This window comes from Anolis sagrei, chromosome 2 (genome assembly GCF_037176765.1).
Source record: "Anolis sagrei isolate rAnoSag1 chromosome 2, rAnoSag1.mat, whole genome shotgun sequence".
Classification (NCBI taxonomy): domain Eukaryota; kingdom Metazoa; phylum Chordata; class Lepidosauria; order Squamata; family Dactyloidae; genus Anolis; species Anolis sagrei.
Window position 1 is genome coordinate 261,825,743 of NC_090022.1, and position 22,014 is coordinate 261,847,756.

The window sequence follows — 22,014 nt, forward strand, 5'->3', positions numbered from 1 at the left end:
GTCCTCTGGATGATGCCTGCCAGTTGATTTCCGGCTGGTTGCACTAAATGTTCCCCAGTGTTTGGGGCAGATTATGTGGTAGAAGGCGACCTTGTAGGTGACCTAGACCCAAACCATGCAGGGCTTTAAAAGTCAGAACCAACACTTTGTACTGTGACCAGAAGCTAATTGGCAACCAGTGGAGTGACTTTAACATAGGTGTAATATGCTCACTTCTAAATGTTCCTGTAACTAGTCTGGCTGCTGAGTTTTGAACTACCGTAATTGGAGTTTCTTAACTTGATACAGAAGTAGCCCAATGTGCACCACATTTCAGAAGTCCAACCTTGAGGTTACCTGTGCATGCACTACTATTTTTAGGTCTTCCTATTCTAGGAAGGGCCGCAACTGATAGTAAGCCAAAGCTGGTAGTAAGCATTTCTGATTGTTGCATCTTTCTGGGCTAACTTTTGGAGAGATGGATCTAGGAGCATTTCAGAGCTGCAAGCACAGTCTTTAAGTGGGAGTATAACTCCTCTAAAAGTGGTTGACACACATCAAGCCCCAGTTAGGAACCCTAATAGTAAGCATCTCCATCTTGTCTGGATTCTGTTTCAATACCTCTTCCAGGCAATCATTCAGAGGAGAAATGCTATCCTTAGCTGAGGCTGTTTTTAAAGATGTGGAGAAATACATATATATAGGTGCCATTGGTATATTGATAGTACCCTGTCCCGTGCCGCTGGATGATTTCTTCCAACAGTTTCATATAGATTTTAAAAAACACTGGGGATAGAGTGGCACCTTGTGGCATAACACAGGTAGAGAGGAGACAATATGGATGTGAGTAGGAAGACTGGAAAGCTTACAGACCCTTATTTTGTGCAAGTAGAATCCTATCATTTTTAAAAAATACTTTTTTTTTTTTTACTAAAGCTTTGGATATACAGTATGACCCCCTTATCCACAGATTCAATATACATGGTTTCTTTTGCACATGCTTCAAAAATATTCCCTCTCAGACATGTTTGTGATCTACTCTAGCTTCTCCAGTGCAATTCTATGGTATGTTTCTGGTCCAAGTATAGTCAAAATAGGGAGTTCACTAGTAAATGTGATTTCAGATATCCACTGGCTGGTGGAGGTCTTGGAATGTGTCTCTAGTGGATACAGGGGTCATGCTGTATTATAATTTACTTACTGAGAATTGTCCAGCTGTTGATGTAATTACACTGTATTTTTATAGCTAAAGTTGTCAATGGACAATCCAGCCATGGTCAAGACGATTTCCAGATTTCTGAAACAGAAATGGAGGTGGATGCTGAGACAGCTGAAAAGGAGAATGAGGTTTCTCCTAGCATTTTGGAACAAGCTGAGGGACAAACAATGACTGAATCAGTGGTGACAAAAAAGAAAAGGAAAAGGAAGAAAAAAGATTCTGAACACGAAACAGACAATCCTCTTGAAGAAAGAATCACCCCTGAAGAAATGGTTGAAGGAGAAAGATTAAGAAAAAAAAGTAAGGATATAAGTAATTGCTGCTATGTCATGTATCTGAGATAATGAACAAGGATTTTGTTTATTTTACTCTGGGGAGAAAAATATTGACTACAGTTGTTATTCCATCAAAAGGAGTATCTCTCCTGAGCAGAATAGCTGCATGGAAATTGAGGCAACCTTTGTTGATCAGGTACCATTGACACCCTGTCCACTATTTCAGAAAGCATTTCAGTTGTTTGAAGCAGATTGTGAAAGAGCATAAGGGAGTGCACAAACAGTGGGAAAGTGCAAAAGATTGTCTCCTCTTAGGTAAAGGTTTCCCATGGCATTAAGTCTAGCCGTATCCGACTCTGAGGGTAGTGCTCATCTCAATTTCTAAGTCGAAGAGCTGGCATTGTCCATAGACACCTCCTAGATCATGTGGCTAACATGATTGCATGGAGCGCCATTACCTTCACACAGAAGCGGTACCTATTGATCTCACATTTGTATGTTTTTGAACTGCTAGGTTGGCAGAAGCTGGGCCTAACAGCGGGAGCTCATTCTGCTCCCCGGATTAGAACCACCAACCTTTCAGTCAGCAAGTTCAGGGGCTCAGGGGTCAACACGCTGCACTACCAGGGGGCCTCTCCTCTTATCTGTAGCCAATGAAATCTTTTTGCCTGTACAACGCACATATTGGGTACAACCCATTGGTTGATGCAAAATAAAGGAAAAAGAAATAACATTAAATCTAAGTCAAGAAAAACTAAGGCTTATTTATATATATAGATTTTGTAGCATCTTTGAGATTGACTGAGAGAAGGAAAGTGGCTTTCCTAGACTAAAGCCCATTTCATAAGATGTATTGGCATTGGCATTTTCATAGATTGCAGCGTATGAAAGCCTATGCTACCAACTTCTTTTTCTCATTTAGTTTCACGTGTGCTGATCCTTCATATGCTGATCCAGACTAATATAGCTATGTCTGTGAGACCTATTTAGTTTATGTGATCAGCAGCTGTACAGCATTCATCTTGCATATGGAACCTGAAATTGTAAAAAAAAAAAACTATGTGTAAAAATATTTTGATCTGCAGTTTACATCTAAGAGGTGCACCAAGCACAGTAGCATCCTGCGGAAATTTATTGATAGTGCATTGGGTGCAGAACCAAAATTAATAAGAACATCAGCCCTGGTCTTGTCTTACTCAACTACTGAGTATGCCTACCCCATCTGGCATAAATCTGCCCGCGGGAAGCAGATTAATATAGTACTGAATGGGTGGTTACGAGGTTACGAAGAAGATAGGTTCTGAAGGTTTGTTCTTATGTTGAATTTGTTTGTAATTTGGAACAGACACGTTTTTTTAACTGTAACTCCAGTCACACACACACACACAAAATTTAGGGATGGGCTAACACTCCCGTGGTGTTTGTTTTGCTGTCTGTGGCCCTATTAAGAAGATTTCACCTTCTTTTCTGTCACCTTGACATTTGGATTTCGAAAAATTTAGCATGTTATGGAGACACCTTTTTCCCTATGATAGCTCTTTCAGGAGTGAATTTCCCTTCCTAGAAGTAGATTTCTCTCACTTCCTGTTGTCTTACCCCCGTTGTTAATTATGAGTAGTTTGTAAGTCTAATGTTTGTAACTCGGGGTCTGCCTGTATTAGACGTGTTGCTTCTACATTTAGATTTTACATAATATTTCAGTGTGTCTAGCCCTGTTCCTTTTACACGGTTCAGTCACAAATTCATCCCATTCAGCAAATGCTCTTAATTTATTAATTAAAAGCCTTCATCTTGCTTTTTCTGACTGCTTTACTGCTTTTTGCTTAACATAACTTGGGGAAAAGAGATTGTCCTTGTTAGGGAAGGCACATAGACTTCGTTGGGGGTTGGGTTGAGATTTTAATTAATGGTTTCTTTGAATTGCTTTTGCTCTTCTCAAGGAGGACAAGATAGAAGACTGGAATATTTGACAGTAATTTATAACTGTGCCAAAGAAAAGGATTGTTGGGGAAGCAACTCAGACTTTTATAAGTAGCAATATCTTTCACTTGTGTGGATAATGGTTTTGAGGAATTTGTATTACTTGGTCTTCTGTTATCAGGGAAAAATACAGCAAGCATTGAGGTTAATAGCATTAATGAAGATGATGAAGAACTGGAGGTCACTGATCGAGTAACACCTGATGAAACACTCTCCTTGGTAGAAGAAGATCCACAGTGCTGCATAGTAGATGAAGCAGCAGAACAAAACTGTATATCCAGGTAACAACTTATATCTAGATTTTGTTTTAAGGCACCTCATGTAGTCCTGTAAAGCACGTCTTATATTTATCATGTATTTTCTTTGCAAGAGTCACCTGGCATCATCCTTTTTACATTTGCCACTTAACCTATGCAAGGGATATGGGACAGTGTTAAGTTTAATGTGCAACATGGTTAAATTTTTGTATATTGCTGATATTTTTCCATTTTATATGAGCTTGTTGTCCTCTTGGTATGTTGAAAATCAGACATTTTCAGTTTGGAATGTACAAAACAAGTATCTTATGAGGCCTGGCTTAGAGTTATTGCCAGCAGCTGAAATACTGCAGCCTATTCCTTACTCTGGCTCTAAAGGTTGTTGCTAGTCCTCTGTTTAAAGTGTTGGAATTGGGTCCTGTATTATTATCCAACTGTTAACTGAGAAAATTAAATGAAAACTATTTTTTCTCTTCACTTTCTGCATGTTACATGGGAATCTAAGCAATGGACATTTCTCATTTCAGTTGTAATGATCAACAACATGTGATTTTACCTTGACAGTGCTATGTAAAAGTCAGTATTGTATACTAAAGACATAACTGAATATTTCTCATTTATGAAGTTCTTTGTATGAATTCTATCTAGATTGGCATCATTATATGAAGGCAAAAATGAAAGTTAGTACGTCTGTGAGCAGGCGATAATATTTGATGAAAAAAGAATAATGCTTTCTTCATGTTCTTATATTTCCAGCATTCATGATAGTACATTCATAGAAGTTGAATGTAGTGAATTAGATGTTTTGGAAAATAGTTCTGAGCACCAGAATGGATGGCCTTCAGTGACTCCAGATACAAATAAAAATGGGTTTGAGGAAATCAATGCTGCCCAGGTAAAGTATTTAGAAGCATTTCTAGCCTACTCAATCTTTTTATTTTGCTGTGAACAAAACCAACAATGTGTCCAAGGCATTCCAAATATTTGTATGCTATTTCAACACAAATACAGTAATCTCTGTGTTGTTTTCCTTTTGAATATATCTCATCTCATTTGAAAGGCTGTCATAAGGAAAATTATTATTATTATTACTATTATTATTATTATTATTATTATTATTATCTTTATTTGTACCCCGCTAGCATCTCCCGAAGGACTCGATGCGGCTTACAAAGGCCAAGGCCTCAAAACACAACAATACAATACACAACCTAAAGCAAATTAAAAACAGTTAAAGCAATATTAAACAACAAGCAATAAACAATACACCAGGACACAATAAAACTGGGACGGGCCAGAGTAATGGGTACAGATTAAAAGTGCTGATGTGACAGGTGATATGTAAAGATTATAGGGTAAGTGCAGTGTGCCAGCAATCTTAATTTCTAATAAAGTGCTTCTGGGACTTGTTGTTGGAGTTTTCCTATTCTGGAAAGGCGCATCGGAACAGCCAAGTCTTCAAATTCTTTCTAAAGACTGACAACGTAGGGGCCTGAAGAACGAAGTGAGCACATGAAATGAATGAACGAAGTGAGCACATGAACGAAGTGAGCACATGAGGGGATGAACGAAGTGAGCACATGAAAAGGGAACAAGGTTGTTGGGTTCAAATGACAGGAAATGGGATACCACCTAAACATTAGGAATAACTTGCTGATTGTAAGAGCTGTTCAACAGTGGAACACATTGCCTGGGAGTGTGGTGGAATCTCCTTCCTTGGAGGCTTTTAAACAGGCTGGATGGCCTTCTGTTGGGATGCTTTGATTGTACTTTTCCTGCATGGCAGGGGGTTGGACTAGATTGTCCATATGGTCTCTTCCAACTCTATGACTCATGAGTCAAATTGCTACATTTTTTAGGGACTGAGAAAGACATTGCCTTTGTATCTCCAGTCATACTGGAGCTATCAGTTTTTGCAGTTTATTTGAACTTGGTTTGATGCCAGTTATCTCCACTCCACTGCAATAGTTGATGCCAGGGGCAGAACTCCATGTTTTCTTTGTAGCTTTCTTATTGATTGGTTCCTAGGATATATCTAGCATTTTTATGTATATGACTCTGAACTTACATTTTTAATTGTGAGAGAGTGCTTGGTATATGACATTAAAAGATTCTCTTTCTGTTTATTCCTCATTTTTCCTCAGGAGTGAGACTGCATGTTTGTTTCTTGCAGATCTAAACATTACAGACCAAGTAAAGGCCTTACTTTTTGAATATAGGTGGAGCTCAGTTCTTTTAAAAATGCTTTTGTTTACTGACGTACATCGATTTCATGTTAAAAGACAATATTGCACAACATTTCCTATCTTATGAGAAATCAGGGCCTTAAAGCCATATTGTCTGTTTTGGTTTCATAACAGAATGATACACTTGAGTCGGATGTACTGGATGGAAATCAGAATGCTGCATCACAAAGTCTTGATGAAGAACTAAGGTGAGCAGAATAGTTTTCTCTGAGCAGGACCTCTAAATCAAACAGTGCTTAATGTTATAAATAAATAATTAGATTAATAAATGCTTACAATATTTTCTTAAGATCACTGATTTTTTTTCTTCAAATGGCTTCCCACAATAATGGTCTTGCCAGATCTGCTGGTGTGTATGGCACACAGTGGGCTGAATATGCCGAAAAACTGCAATATTCCTGATGATCTGGAAAGTCAGTTGCAATTCCCCTTGTACCTAACAGTGGAATAGCAATACTTCAGCAGCAGTAGGAATAACCTTCTCTGGATATAGTCAGCCTTCCAAAATACTAAGGAAAAGGTTGTCATTGTAAGAAGGAACCTTATGTCTGAAGTTATAACTGCTGTTTATGCAGTGGTTTGAATTTACTATGTATGCTTGATGAAGTTAGCTGCTAAAAATGTTCACTGAGAAGACAGTGACCAACATGTGAAATAAGTAAATAAGAAAAAGGTGTAGGAAATGCATGATGAAATTGTGTTCTCCCTCTTCCCTGCCAGGCTTTGTCGTTCATGTTAATTGAGATGGTTGCTAAATTGGATGTTAGTGTGCAACATGAGGTTGAATAATATACATATTTTCAATTTGCCTTCAGGAAAACAGAAATAGCAGCCATCAAGAAACCGACAGTAGAAGGACAGAGAACTCCATCAGACTTTACAGGAACATCTGAAAAAGGAGGTCTTTCAATTAGTAACACATTAGAGATGAAGTCTAGAGGTAGTTCAGTAAAGGTATGAGATTAAGCATTTAAAAATAAATACTTTGTATTGCATTGCCTAAACTTTTTAGGGTTTTGTTCCATTTTACACATGGAACCTTGATTTCACAAAACATTAACTCAGATTCTTCAGATTTTATTTGTATCATTTGAATATGTTGCTTAGATTATTGTTTGCATCATTGCATAAATGTTAAAATACTTTGTTTCTTTCAATTAGAATGCTGTGGAAGATAATGTTAATGACATAATTGACCCTATCAGCGAGGAAACAAACAATAACATGGAGAACAAATCTCAGTAAGTTGCAGATTTAAAACAAAATTATTTTGTGTTGCATTTCACCATTTAACATCTGTGATCATAAAAGCTGTTTCTGAAAATGCAGATAATGTAACATTGTAAAAATTGCATGATTAGCATTCCCTTGGTTAGTAAACATCGACATTGTGAATTTTCGCTCTGATTCATTACTTTCAGATAAGATGAGTATTGTATAAATTTCAGTTTTTATAGACATACAAACAAAAATAATTTTCTGTTTTCCAAACAGTGAAAAATTATGTTTATGTAAAACATGAATTATAATAATTGCTGTTTAACATCATCCATTTGATGTCATAGACACTCTGTAAAAATATATTTTTTTGAGAAGCCAACTGATTTCTTTCATTCTTTTGATATACTAAAAAGGGAAAGTTTTCCCCTTGACATTAAGTCTAGTCATGTCTTACTCTGAGGCATAATCTGCTCACATTTACATGTTTTTGAACTGCTAGGTCGGCTGAAGCTGGGGCTAACAGCAGGAGCTCACCCCTGCTGCTTTGAACCACTGACCTTTTGGTCAGCAATTTCAGTAGCTCAGCAGTTTAACCTACTGAACCACCGGGGGCTCTTCTAATATACTATCTGGTTTTAAGTCCGTTCTTAATACAGAAGTTTGCATTGACTAAATCATTTTGAGGCCTCTCTTTGCTTAAATAATACTGGGATTTTAAAAGGTCTGTTTTTTTTTTTAATGAAGGAATTGTTCGGAAATTCAAGGTGGTCATGCAGAAAAGACAGAAGTGAGAGGTCGTCGACAGAAACCTAAACCTAACATACTGAAGGCATCTGGCAGAAAAGAAGCACCAGCTCAAAGCAACCTTGAGAAACCAGAGATGTTTGGTGCAGTAGAAAAGGTATTCAGTATTCTATATTTAAATGTTCAACAGTGGGATTAGGAAAATAACTTGCATTATGTTTATGTTTTGATATTGCTATTGTTTATTGCTTATTGTGTATTTTCTGTTTTTGAGTTTATTTTAACTGTTTTGTATTGATTATTGTTATTGCTTTTGTTTATTGATGTGCTGTGGGCTTGGCCTCATGTAAGCCGCACCGAGTCCCTTGGGGAGATGGTAGTGGGGTACAAATAAGGTTTTTTAAAATTATTATTATTATTATTATTATTATTATTATTATTATTATTTGTCTATGAAAAAATAACAGCTTTTGCAAATGAAGGGACAGCTATGGGCAGGTGTGACTCACTGTATTTATGGGATCTCCAGACAGCTGTAGACAACACCCCATCATTTCTGTAAAACCAGGAGTGATATTCTAGCCCCTTTTATTCACATTTTGGGCTGTTCCAAAACTGATTTTGTGTTCAGGTGCCTCAACAGAATGTGTTTAGGCTTTTCCTGGCAACCTCTGGAGCACAGGCTTCTGGTTTGGCTCTCTCTCTGTGTAAAAATGTTTGGGTATGTCAAAACCCGAAAGGTCACAAAGTTCCCAGGCCAGATATAAAGGCTTTTGTTATTTTCTGTGAACTTTTTGGAGAGTGTAATAACTATATAGCTATGCTTACATACACAAACATATATATTTCATGGCAATCGCATCTTGATTGATCCATGGCTGCATAGCAATTACAGTTTTGTAAGGCTCCATATCCAGATTGTATTTTAAATCAGGGCAACTAAATATCTTGCCTAAATCATGTCGGAAACTGTTGACATGCTTCCACTGCTTCAAAAACACACAAAGGAAGCATTTGAATTATCAAATTACAGAATTCTTTGATGAAACTATAGGGCTTATATGTTCCTTTGTTTTCCAAAAACTTGTCTCTGATGAGTCACTTCAAGATGTCCAAGGCATTGTTTTGATTTCTGCATCTCAATTTTGTATTTCAAGTTGTGAAATTGATGTATTTTGGAAAGATACAATTAATTTTATTTCCATATTTAATTCTTAGAATAATGATCAGGATGATATGCCCACTACCAGCATTGTGGTTACTACTGAAAAAGATCCCAGGCATTTGGATACTGAATCTTTGTAAGTATGGGAAGAAATTTGAAAATGTTCTGCTATTTTCTGCGCGGTGCATTATTGAGAGTAAGATTAGAAAATATTATTTGACTTATGGAAAGTAATAGTTTCAGGTAACATACTTTTATCCATTTTTGGCAGCTCCGCATGCTACTTAAGGTCTAAATCCATTACACTGCTGCTGCGTTTGTTCCTTTATGATGGAGATTTCTTACCTTCCTCTCTTTTGCAGTTGCCCAAAAAGCTGCTCTGGGGGAAGTGTTATGGGATGCACAGGGTGTTCAGTGCAAGGGGACATTACCCCACATTCTGCTTTTGGATTCTTCTGTTCCATAAACAGGGATCCCAAATGTACTAAAGTTTCTAATGCCTTTTAAAAGAGCAATAGCACAAGACAAACGATACTGGATATATGTTGTTGAATTGAAAAAAATACATGTGAGAAAAAACACTTCAGGTAAATAATCCACACAACCCATGGGTTTTCAATCCTTCCTAAGTAGAGTAATTGTTTTTCTTAATTACCATATATTTTCTTTTAATTTCTGGGTCCAGTACAATCATGGTAACAGATCTATGTTCAGGATGGGCTTCATTTAATTAGGCTTATTTCTTTAACCTCAAGTTGAATAGGCAAAACAGAATGTAATATTAACCTTTGCCTGATTTGTCTGAAAATAATTTTAAGCATTTGCAGTTAGTGTCTGTTTCACTGGATAATTTTACATTTAGGTATATATACTGTACGTCTTTTGTCAATTACATTAGTAGCTTATCATGAGAATGGCCTTCTGGTCCCATTGATGACTTCTCATTGGAACAGACAAATCTCATTGGAACAAATTTCTGTTCATTGGAATAGACAAATGTCTCCATTGTGACAAATTTCTGAAATTGAAAATGTTGTCTAGTTGCTTCAGATGGCCCAAATTTGTTTGTTTGTTTGTTTGTTTGTTTCAAGCATTTATATCCCATCCTTCTCACCTCCGAAGAGGGATTAAGGACAGCTTACAACAGGCAGCCACCAGATGCCAACACAGTACATTAAAAATCAAAGTTACAATTAAACACAATTATAAAACATTCAATTTAAAACAGTTTGCCGGTTCACGATCATAGTCCAGGTCAATCCATTGCGGTCACTAAAACATTCTCTTCCCAGGTATTCTATCTATTGTTCAAAAACTTGATCCCACAGCCAGGTTTTGAGTTTTTTTATGAAAGATCAGGAGGGAGGGAGTTCCACAGCCGAGAGGCACCACAGAGAAAGCCCTGTCTCTCGTCCCCAACAGACACGCCTGCAAAGGTGGTGGGACCGAGAGCAGGATCTCTCTGGATGATCTTAATGTCCTTGGTGGTTCACAGAGGGAAATACATTTGGACAGGTAAACTGGGCCGGAACCAGTTTGGGCTTTTTTGTTGTTTCTGTTATTATTACCAATAATTGCAGGTAACATTTTTGACTAAAAATAGGGTTTATTATGATGTGAAGAGTCTCTGCAGTACTTATTCCTTTCTTGATTGTCTTAGAGGTGTATGTCATTGTTTTTCTTGAATAATTGTTCTTTAGGGCTTCTATGAAATCCACCGTGCAAGAAAACAGCAAGCAAACTGTTTTAAAACCAGCGCCACTAGCAAGGGGTCGAATGCAGAGGCCTAAACCAAATTTAGGATGTGTAGTTAGAAGGCAAGGAGGATCAGCAAAAAACATTGCATCAGAAGATGGAAAAACACCTGTAGTAGCTGGTGAAGCAGAGAAGACTCTTAAACAGCATGATTGTAGTGGGACACTCTTGAATAAGAATAAAACTGTAAGTATACTACATAAAACATCATCTGTTCCCTTACCAGATTGATTGAATTAAGTGCCATTCTATGAATGTTTATGATTCTGTAAACTATTGTTTTTCTGGGAACTTGTTACCTTAATATAAATAAGATGTATGTGTATTCTACATGTAGAGCTAGTATAAGAATGAAATTTTATAAGACCTGGAGCATCTCATGCAGACTTATAACTTTAGTTATTTTTGTTCATATCAATGTAGCCTGGATCTTGAGTTGAACTGTAACCTCATTTCTGCAGATTCTGAAGTTTAAAGATGAACTTACTGCTCTCAGAAGTCTCATAGCTCTATGCTAGATTTCAGAATATACAAGAAAACAACACTGTTTTTGTTAAATGAAATATAATTTAGCCAAAAAATGTTACCTGCAATTATTGGTAACAACAACAACAACAAATTTATTATCCACCCCTCTTTGTAGCTCGAGGTGCAGGACGATATGGTTAAAATAAAGAGATAAATGGCTTCTTATTTTCATACTTTGAAAAATAATTCAAAATGTACCTTTTCATTACATTAATTAACAAGGTAAAGATGTCTGTTTTGAATTTAGCAGCCTTTAGACCATTGGTCCATCTAGCCCAGTACTGTCAGCCTTGACTGGAAGGGACTGTCAAGGATTTCAGAAGGGATTTGGATTTATTTATTTCGTATCAAAAGTATTGCATAAATTAGTATAAAACTGATAAAAATAGAAGGAGCACAAGTGGAAATGTTTAAAAGCAATGCTTTTGGGTTTGGAAAGATTAGCCACTTACAAGAAACGTTGTCCAGGGGATGCCCGACTGTATTATGCAGTCTTAAAGGAGGCTCTTTCTGTGTCCCCCTCTTATCTGGAGATTCCTAGTATAACTTCTAGCAATTTTCTGCTTTTCTGTCTATATGAGCTGTATTTCTGCAGATTCTACCTATCGTAAGTTCTTATAACTTGTAGGTTTCAGTAAAATTTCTTTTATTTCCTAGGAGGCAGTTGCATATGAAGCTGGCATGCCACAATCTGAGGTGTTACAAAACAAAATTGTTACAAGTGCTGAGACAGAAGATTGTATGCCCACAAGCCCAGGAAAGAGGCCTCTGGAATTTGAGAGTCATGAATTCAAAAATACATCTCTCTCAAGCAAGAGTTTGGAGATTATGGTAGATGCTGCTGTGAGGTAGGCTTATTATGTCTTGAAGAGATAAAACAAGAAGCACTGTTATTACAATATTTAACTTTTGCATGCAGCCAACTAGAAACTGTTTGATTCCAGCTCCCATCAGCACTGCTGGTTATGGAAGATCATAGGTTCCTCACCCCATCTGTAGCATATGGATTCCCTTCAGAAACATTAGACATGTGCTTTCAGTAACTAATGATCTTGAAAAATAAAATGTATGATCTAAAATGTATGATCTACATTGTGGAGTGGCAGCGGTCTATGATGGCCGCTCAGAGGACGATTAATAATATAACAACAGATTTTTTGGTCCAGCCAACCGCAGCCTGCACTCAGGATCATCATCTACAAACTGACATGTTCGCGGTGGACATTGCTGACCAATTGATAAACAGAGGCAGATGGACCTCTAAGAGGGCAGTTTGTAATTCCTTGGCCCAAATCCTGGGTAAAAGACAACAGGATATAAGACTAGAAGCCATAGTGTGGTTATGGAGGGACTTCCAATCATCTGACCGTTCCTCCCGTCTTCAAATAACACCAGAAGACAATTCATGGCTCGGAGAGCTTATGGCAAAGCGCTCTGTCTTAAAGAAATGGGGCATTACCATTAGGAGGGTAGTTGTGGACCCCCAGATACGCCCCTTATTTGCCTCCGGGGTTCCTTCTCGCCATACACCATCAGGTCCCCGTGTGAATTCCACAATTAGCTCCCCGGTTAGGGCCTCCCCCTCCCCCCCTCCTGGTTCATACCATTTTGAGACCCCATCTGCCCCGGTCGCCCCCGCTCAACCAGCCACACTCCTTCGCTCGAGAACACTCCCCTTATTCAGCCCACTCAGCTCCCTTGATGTTTCATTATCTACCTCATCATCAGAAACATCCTTACCTAACGCCCAAGGGAGATTATTCCCCAGCCCGACTTCTTCCTCTGAGAGCTGACTAGTCATAGATCCTGCCCATGTAGGGGGGGGGAGGGCTCCAGAGGAAGGGGGTGCCATCCAAGTCGTGTGGGGGAGGAGAATAGCGGTTCACCAACATCCCAGGGAGAAGCGCAACAGAGTTCTTGCGACCCTGGAGAAGGTAGGTAGTGGTAGGCTCCATGGCAGCCCCCTTGGCCTTAAGGTCCTGCTGATTAATGCCAGATCCGTTAATGGTAAGACCGCGGCCATCCAGGACTTGATCACGGATGAGAGGGCGGATCTGGCATGCATCACTGAGACCTGGCTGGATGAGCTGGGGGGAGTAAATCTCACCCAGTTGTGTCCACCTGGTTTCGGAGTGCATCAGCAGGCCAGACAAGGGGGGCGGGGAGGAGGGGTCGCAGTGGTCTTCCGGCAATCCATCGCCGTGACCAGATGCGTTGTCCCGCAAGCTTCTGGGTTTGAATGTGTCCACTTGAAGGTGGGGAGCCGTGACAGTGTGGGGTTCCTGTTGGTGTATCGTCCACCCCGAGATCCAGCAGCTTCCCTGTCTGAGTTAGCGGAGGTGGTCTCTAATTCGGCTTTGCTCTCCCAGCACCTGGTGGTGCTGGGAGACTTTAACATCCACGCCGAGACCACTTTATCTGGCGCAGCTCAGGACTTTATGGCCACCATGACGGCCATAGGACTGTCACAGATAATATCCGGCCCCACGCATCAAGCTGGGCACACTCTCGACCTTGTCTTTGTGGCGGACGACGAATTGATCAGAGTGGAAGATCAAAACATCCTTCCAGTGTCATGGTCTGACCATCATCTGATCACATTTAGACTTACTGCGACCCTAAACCTCCGCAGGGGTGGAGGACAAATTAAGATGGTCCGCCCTAGGAGACTGATGGATCCGGATGGATTCCTGAGGAATCTTAGGGTTCTTCCTGCCTTGGAGCCTGGCGATTCTATCGACGCCTTGGTAACTCTCTATAACGGGGAGATGGCCAGGGCGTTAGATATGATCGCACCCGAACGCCCCATCTCGTTGCGTCGTGACAGGCCATCTCCTTGGTTCACCGAGGAGCTGGCTGTGATGAAGCACACGAGAAGGGGGCTAGAGCGCAAATGGAGGAAATCTCGAGATGTATCGGATCGAACACGGGCTAGAGCCTCTCTTAAGGCATACTCCGTGGCCATACGGGCGGCCAGGAAGTCATTCACGACCGCTCGTATAGCATCTGCAGCAAATAGATCATCGGAGCTGTTTCGGGTCGTGGGAGAACTCCTCCACCCACCTGCGGTGGAGGGGGTCCCTGACGACCCCGCAGCTCGGTGTCGCGATTTCGCACACCATTTTGCAGATAAAGTCGCCCAGATACGCCTCGAGCTCGACTCCAATTCCATCGCAGTGCCTGAAGAGGTGACGGAGGTACCTGCTTGTCCAATTTTGTGGGATTCTTTTAGGCTTGTTCTTCCTGAAACCGTAGAGGAGGTTCTTGGGGCTGTGAGGGCGACCACCTCACCTCTAGACCCATGCCCATCTTGGCTCATTAAATCAGCCAGGGAGGGGTTGGTTGACTGGTTTGTATTGATTGTCAATGCATCGTTGGAGCAAGGGATTTTTCCATCTGGTTTGAAACAGGCAGTGGTTCGTCCACTCCTCAAAAAAGCTTCCCTTGACTCCACGGTGCTGAATAACTACAGACCAGTCTCCAACCTCCCTTTCTTGGGTAAGGTGCTGGAGCGGGTGGTCGCCTCGCAGCTCCAGGGCTTCCTAGACGATACCAACTACCTAGATCAGGCACAGTCTGGTTTCAGGCCTGGCCATGGCACCGAGACAGCCTTGGTCGCCTTGGTGGATGACCTCCGCAGAGAGCTGGACAGGGGGAGTGTGACTCTGCTGGTTCTCTTGGACATCTCAGCGGCTTTCGATACCATCGATCATGGTATCCTTCTGGGTCGTCTCTCTGGGATGGGCCTTGGGGGCACGGTTCTGTCGTGGCTCCAGTCCTTCCTGGAGGGACGCACCCAGATGGTGAAGCTGGGAGACGCCTGCTCGGACCCCTGGCCTTTGACCTGTGGGGTCCCGCAAGGATCTATCTTGTCGCCCATGCTCTTCAACATCTACATGAAACCGCTGGGAGAGGTCATCCGGAGTTTTGGAGTTGGGTGCCATCTCTATGCGGATGACACACAACTCTACTACTCCTTTCCACCTAATTCCAAGGAGGCTTCTCGGGTGCTGGACGAGTGCCTGGCCGCTGTGTCGATCTGGATGAGGAAGAACAAGCTGAAGATCAATCCCGACAAGACAGAGGTCCTCCTGGTCGATCGTAAACCGGATCGGGGTATAGGGTGGCAACCTGTGTTGGACGGGGTTACACTCCCCCTGAAGCCACAGGTCCGCAGTTTGGGTGTCCTCTTGGATTCTTCGCTTACACTTGAGGCTCAGGTGTCGGCGGTATCCGGGAGGGCCTTTGCACAACTGAGACTTGTGCGCCAGCTGCGACCGTACCTTGTGAAGGCGGATCTGGCCGGGGTGGTCCACGCCTTGGTCACCTCTAGAATGGATTACTGCAATGCGCTCTACGTGGGGCTGCCCTTGAAGACGGCTCGGAAACTACAATTGGTCCAGCGGGCAGCAGCCAGGATGCTAACTGGAGCTCATTATCAAGAGAGGTCAACCCTCTTGTTCAAGGAGCTCCACTGGCTGCCATTTATTTTCCGAGCCCAATTCAAGGTGCAGGTGCTCACCTACAAAGCCCTAAACGGTTTGGGACCACCCTACCTGCGTGACCGCATTTCCATCTACGAACCCACACGCTCGCTCCGGTCATCTGGGGAGGCCCTGCTCGTTATCCCACCTACGTCGCAAGCGCGCTTGGTGGGGACGCGGGACAGGGCCTTCTCTGTGGCGGCCCCCCGACTCTGGAATGCCCTTCCAAAAGAGCTTCGTCAGGCCCCTACTCTGGCAGTTTTCAGAAGGAACCTAAAAACTTGGCTGTTCCGATGTGCCTTCGCAGATTAGGAATCCCCATCCCAAGTCCTAGATGCACTTTAGCACAACTAACATTGCTGCACACCACACTTTAATCCTACGTTCCTCCTGCCATCTCAGCACTTTTAACCCTGTACCCCATTGCGCTGGCCGAACCAGTTTTAATAGTGTCTTGATGTATTGTCATTGTGGTTATTTTGCTTAATTATTGATTTGCTTTGTTTATCGCTGTGTTATGTTTTCTATTGTATTGTGTTTTGTGGCTTCGGCCCGTGTAAGCCGCATCGAGTCCTTTGGGAGATGCTAGCGGGGTACAAATAAAGTTAATAATAATAATAAAATCTCCTCTCAAAGATTTACATTAGAAAGAAAAGGGATAGAATTGTTGTAGGTTTTTTCGGGCTGTATGGCCATGTTCTAGAGGCATTTTCTCCTGACGTTTCACCTGCATCTATGGCAAGCATCCTCAGAGGTAGTGAAAGCTTTCGACAATACAGAGATAGAATTATTGGTCCCTCTGATGCCATTGATGCCCAGTAGCACCAATTGTTAGTGGCACAGTCTGAAATTGATGAATGAAGGGCAGAAACAACACTAAAGAAAAGCCCATGAGGCATTATCTTTAGTTGTAAGATCATCTGTGGCAGCATCAATGCTTTCCAGAGCTTCAGTGCAAGACATAATAGAAAATTAGGATTTGAGTATACAAGTTTTGAATAGAGCATTACTGAGAGTGAAAACGGGTATTACAAAACATATGATGTCCCATTATTTTCTAACCCTTTGATATGATCTTCAGATACATGAATTGTTGAATGTTGTGCATTTTACATCCTCCCTCGTTTTTCTGTTGCTTTGAGTCTCTGCATTACAGCTCAGTTGTAGTTCTTGCTTGCAAAGAAGGCAGTTTATTGCAGAAGTGTTTATATAATTATGGGAATTATTATTAAGTTAGACAAGTCAATTGGATAAAGTCCATCTCTGAATGACTACTATTCTTTTTGATACTTTTTGTATTTGACTCATACATGTGATTCTTTCCCACTCTCATTCTAGTATTGAATTACAGTATGTAAGAAGATTGCAGGCATTCATTGGGGTTGTTATGCTGGGCAGTTTTATCTATATGTTAATTTCTATTGTGAAATTTTTTTAAAGATTAAAACAATTTTTTTCTTGACCACCCAGAGATTCTAGTCTTCAGCAAGACCAGAAAGAAATTTTTGCAGAAACTGAAAGTTCTGTGAAAAGTCACTGCCATAATCCAAAGCAGAGCTTGGGAAAGGCAACAGAAAAAGAGGAGGCATCACAAGCAGGAAAAGGGCTGCTGAGGACCACATATGACTCTGAAACTACAGAAGAAAGTTTAGTAAGTGTCATGGGAAAATGGAGTGAGTTCTCCAACCTAGACGTAAGACTTCCTTAAAATTTTCTTTAGATATTTGAAGAATCGTCACCAATAATGTATGAATAATGAATTTCTGCTTTGTTATTGGCAATTGATTTAATAATGTAATGTGCATCAAGACTATGTGTTATCAAAGAGAACTCACTTGTTTATAAACTTATCTATTAATTTACTTTCATTTGAATAAATATACTTCATATTCAGCTTTAAAGTTCCTGTCCTTCACAGGGCAGTTGGCTTGCATGTTTCCTATAATAGATAACATGATGACTTTAGACTACAGTTCGGGTGTCCATGTAAATTGTGAATCAGTGCAGCTGTTTTTATTGGATGGAAATTGTTCCTGAGAATCTATCATGAGCTTTCCATGTACAGTAATCATATGTTAACAAAGACCATGTTAGGTCATTGAATGAGCCCCAAGAAGCTATCTGTATTGGATCTGCAAGGAAATACATCTAGTAAATTAGTATTGTTCAAATCACTCGTGTAAAATATGTAGATTTTACAAAATTGAAACAGCATCACCTCTCAAATTACTTTGAGTGAAATAGCAAAAGCATATAATGCCATTTTTACATCGGTATCTTGTGAAATAAATGTAGTATTTTGTATAGCAAAGAATGAGATGCTGATATTTTTTGAGATTTTCTTGTGTTTCTTTCATGGCTTTTTTCTTGCATTTTATAATGGCACTGAATGCATTTTGGATCAGATATTGAACATTTTGGTTGTGTTTTAGGAAGCAACACTCAGTGAAATTGTGCCACTGTCAGATTTGTTAGAGGAGTCCTCTGCAGATGCTCCAGAGGCAGTTGCACTGAAACTCCACCAACTGTCTCCTCCAAACCTTTCAGGCTCTAAGGGTGGTGAACCAAGCAAGGGATCAAGGTCCTCAGATATCCAGAAAAGTGTTTCACTAGGGTAAGGATATGCTGTTTTTTAAGATCTTTAGTAGGAGAACGTTGGGGATTTTTCCTGTTGTTTTCCCATTTACAGGCCCCACAATGTGAAGTAGCTTTAAAAATCAATTCACTTAAGGCCAATTAGTGATTGTTGTAGCTGAGTTTTCCTTTCCAGAAAATTGGGAGGAATTTATAAGTGTAATTTAAAATATTCCCTGTTGTTCAGAAGCAGATCTTCAAGGGCACCAAAGCTAAATGGTAAATGCAATGTGTGATCCTTTGGATTCAAGTCACGGTTAACTGTGAAATGCTGAATGTGTAATTATGAAATATAGAAGTCAGAAAATACAAATTTGTCTTTTATGATGTAGAAAGAAGCAATAAAGTGCCATGTATTATATTTATATAATTTAAGAATAGTTGCCAATAATTTATGGATCGTGATTTTCTTCCTTTCTAAACTGTAGTCATTTAATGATGAGCTGAATAACCTTTAGTTCATCATTATTGGTGGAAACCTCTTAAGGCAGTGCATAAGATAAAGGGGGGCAATACAAACTGTCAGTATAAGAACAATACTGTTCTTTCCTTCAGGGATAATAGAAATCTGTGGACATAATTTGTTCTATGGAGATATCTTGAGTATCCTGGAGATAATATTTCTAAAATACAGAAATGATTTAATTTGCACATATTTTATTCCCTTTTCCAGATCCTCCAGTAAACAGAACTTGCAAGGGGAAAGTAAAGATAGTGTTGTTCAACCAACGCTGCCACTCAGAAGCAGATTCCAGAAACCCAAACCCAATATTGGACGGGCAGTTGCAAGGAAAGAAACACAGCCTTTTGTAACAAATGAAGCAACAGTAACACATACAGAAACTGAGAAATCTGAACAACAGAAATGTGATCCTACTAGAATGTCTACTGTAGTGGTAGGTTTCACGAAATTGACTAGGTTATTTCTTGAGTAGAAGTACCATGCATAAGTTGCTGAATCAGTAATTTGCATTTAATGTTTTCATTATGAAGAATAGTAAAGTCTTTCTTCCTATTATTTTATATTGCTATTCCAGGCAAAGCCTCCTCAGTTTTCAACCACTGAAGCCTTAGAAAAGCGATCTCTAGGTACTGCAAAAATGAATCAGGAAGACCCTCATCAGTCCAGTACATCCAAAAATATTTTAGATCCGTTTCTCAGGTATGTTTTCTTGGTCACAAGAATGAAATATCCACCTCTTGTTTTTCATCTGCTTTTGTTGCTTTTCCACAGCCACTTGCTGTATGCAAGCCACTTGCTTATGTACTTACTTGTGTAAGTATCTTGGGCATTTCAAAGCCTTTAGCTTCTTTTCTCCACCTGTTCTTAATCTTCTCTAGTATCTTGGATATGAGGTTTTAAGTGGTGACTGTGGACAGGACATCATTACAAGAGAAATGAAGCTTAAGAATGAATGTCGTATCAAGGTGCACATAGCTATACTGATTGAATTGCTTCAGTCATTTTTTCTCTTTGTCTGATAGGAAAAAGCCCATCCAAGAGGGTAAACCATGTGCTATCAAGCCAGCTCAACTGGTGAGAGGTTTGTCCCAGAAAGCCAAGCCAAGCCCTGGAAGGATTAAGGAGAAGAAGGAAGGACATGTATCAGAAAACATTGGTGCTCCAATTGAGGGAGAAGTAAGGAATACAGATATGGAGACAGTAAAGAACAGTGATTTGCACCCACTTTTGAAGGTTAGCTACTTGGTGGGATACTTTCTTTCTGTCTTAGTTCTTTTAAGCATTGCTTTAAAAATAAAGCACCTGTTTTGATGTCACAGCAGATATTGTTGATTTTCTAGAGTGGCAAGTGGAAATGGGGAGCTTCCCTGAAAACCTTGGTGCTTATGTGGAAATGCTCCTCATACTTCTTCAGCCACTCAGTTATCAGAACAGCATTTAACAGAAATGAATTGGAATGTCATTCCCTTTCATTTCCTTGAAGCACCTGTCTTGACTCCTTATTAAATGAAGATATTTTTTCTTTATGAATAAACAGTGGAGAATAGCTGACAGACACACAAAAATGCTAACTACACTGCAGTACCCTTACATAATTTTATTGAGCATACCATATATATTTGTGGATAGGTAAACTTGTTTAGTATTTGAATGGGACAGCATGCAGTGATGAATGGACCATGGATTGGACTTTCCTCAGAGCAACTTCCTATATTCCTATACATGAGCCTCAATGTCTTGTGGGGCTGTATGTTCCTGACATCCCTATGACCTGTAGTATGGTTACAGGAAACAGTTTGGAGGGACGAGAGAGAGGACCTTCTCAGTGATTGCCCCTCGGCTATGGAATTCCCTTCCTAATGTGATTAGGTCAGCCCCCTCCTTCTTGTTCTTTAGAAGGATGATAAAAACATGGCTGTGGGACCGAGCCTTTAGGACTGTGTAATGAGGCAGCGATAAGAACTCTTAGTATGCCAACCAGATTCGATATGGTTGTTTGAGACAGTTTTAAACAGAGGATTTTACTGTCAAGATAAGAAATTTTTGATGTTTTTGTATGTGTATAGTCTAGTATAGGAGTCCTCAAACTAAGGCCCGAGGGCCGGATACTGCCCCCCCAAGTTTGTTTACCTGGCCCTTGCTCAGGATCAGCCTAAGTCTGAAATGAAGTCCAAAGAAGGAGCCTCCACCACCCTCTCCTCTGCCCCCCCAAGTTTGTTTACCTGGCCCTTGCTCAGGATCAGCCTAAGTCTGAAACGGAGTCCAAAGAAGGAGCCTCCACCACCCTCTCCTCTGCCCCGGAGTGTGATGGAAGTCCTTCTTTGGAGACTTTTAAACAGAGGCTGGATGACCATCTGTGGGGGTGCTTTGAATGAGATTTTCCTGCTTCTTGGCAGAAAGGGGTTGGACTGGATGGTCTGTGAGGTCTCTTCCAACTCTAGGATTCTAGGATTCTATGACATGAAAGTATGCAATGACAACAACAACAACAACAACAACAACAACAACAACAACAATCCTATCTCATCAGCCCAAAGCGGGCCCACACTTCCCATTGAAAGACTTAATAAGTTTATATTTTTAAGATTGTTCTTCATTTTAATGATTGTATTTTTAAGTGTTTTTTGCACTACAAAGAAGATATGTGCAGTGTACATAGGAATTCACTCATGCTTTTTTCAAATTATAATCCGGCCCTCCAAACGTTTGAGGGACTGTGACCTGGCCCTCTGTTTAAACAGTTTGAGGACCCTGGTCTAGTATGTTTTGGCATTGAATGTGTGCTGTTTATATGTTGTGCTCCACCCTGAGTCCCTTTCAGGGTGAGAATGGTGGAATATAAATGCTTTAAATAAATAAATAATAAATAAATATCATGTTTGATTAACTGTAATTTTTTAAAAATTAAAGTTTGTAATTGGTGAAAAAGCTGATGTTGGTTTGTCTGAAACTACTCGTAGTTTAAATTAACTACAGTTCTAGATTCAGATGATATAGGAAGCTTGTGGGTAATAAAAAATGGAAGAGAAAGTCCCTCCACACTGTGGTAGAGGAAAGCATGGGG

At 40.3% G+C, this 22,014-nt stretch overlaps 1 protein-coding gene across 3 annotated transcripts in view; it reads left to right on the forward strand.

The window, feature by feature from the left end:
• Nucleotides 1-22,014, forward strand: part of BDP1 (B double prime 1, subunit of RNA polymerase III transcription initiation factor IIIB) — a 67,791-nt gene that overhangs the window by 20,620 nt on the left and 25,157 nt on the right. For 2 of the 3 annotated variants that reach the window (XM_067464564.1, XM_067464565.1), the window contains exons 10-24: nucleotides 1,226-1,498; nucleotides 3,575-3,734; nucleotides 4,467-4,605; nucleotides 6,071-6,144; nucleotides 6,772-6,910; nucleotides 7,118-7,197; nucleotides 7,922-8,078; nucleotides 9,140-9,222; nucleotides 10,787-11,027; nucleotides 12,027-12,217; nucleotides 17,324-17,504; nucleotides 18,286-18,467; nucleotides 19,161-19,383; nucleotides 19,525-19,649; nucleotides 19,973-20,183. In XM_067464564.1, the coding sequence (XP_067320665.1) occupies nucleotides 1,226-1,498; nucleotides 3,575-3,734; nucleotides 4,467-4,605; nucleotides 6,071-6,144; nucleotides 6,772-6,910; nucleotides 7,118-7,197; nucleotides 7,922-8,078; nucleotides 9,140-9,222; nucleotides 10,787-11,027; nucleotides 12,027-12,217; nucleotides 17,324-17,504; nucleotides 18,286-18,467; nucleotides 19,161-19,383; nucleotides 19,525-19,649; nucleotides 19,973-20,183 (2,459 nt within the window). The remainder of the gene's footprint in view (nucleotides 1-1,225; nucleotides 1,499-3,574; nucleotides 3,735-4,466; nucleotides 4,606-6,070; nucleotides 6,145-6,771; nucleotides 6,911-7,117; nucleotides 7,198-7,921; nucleotides 8,079-9,139; nucleotides 9,223-10,786; nucleotides 11,028-12,026; nucleotides 12,218-17,323; nucleotides 17,505-18,285; nucleotides 18,468-19,160; nucleotides 19,384-19,524; nucleotides 19,650-19,972; nucleotides 20,184-22,014) is intronic. The other variant, XM_060761695.2, reaches the window with a different exon arrangement.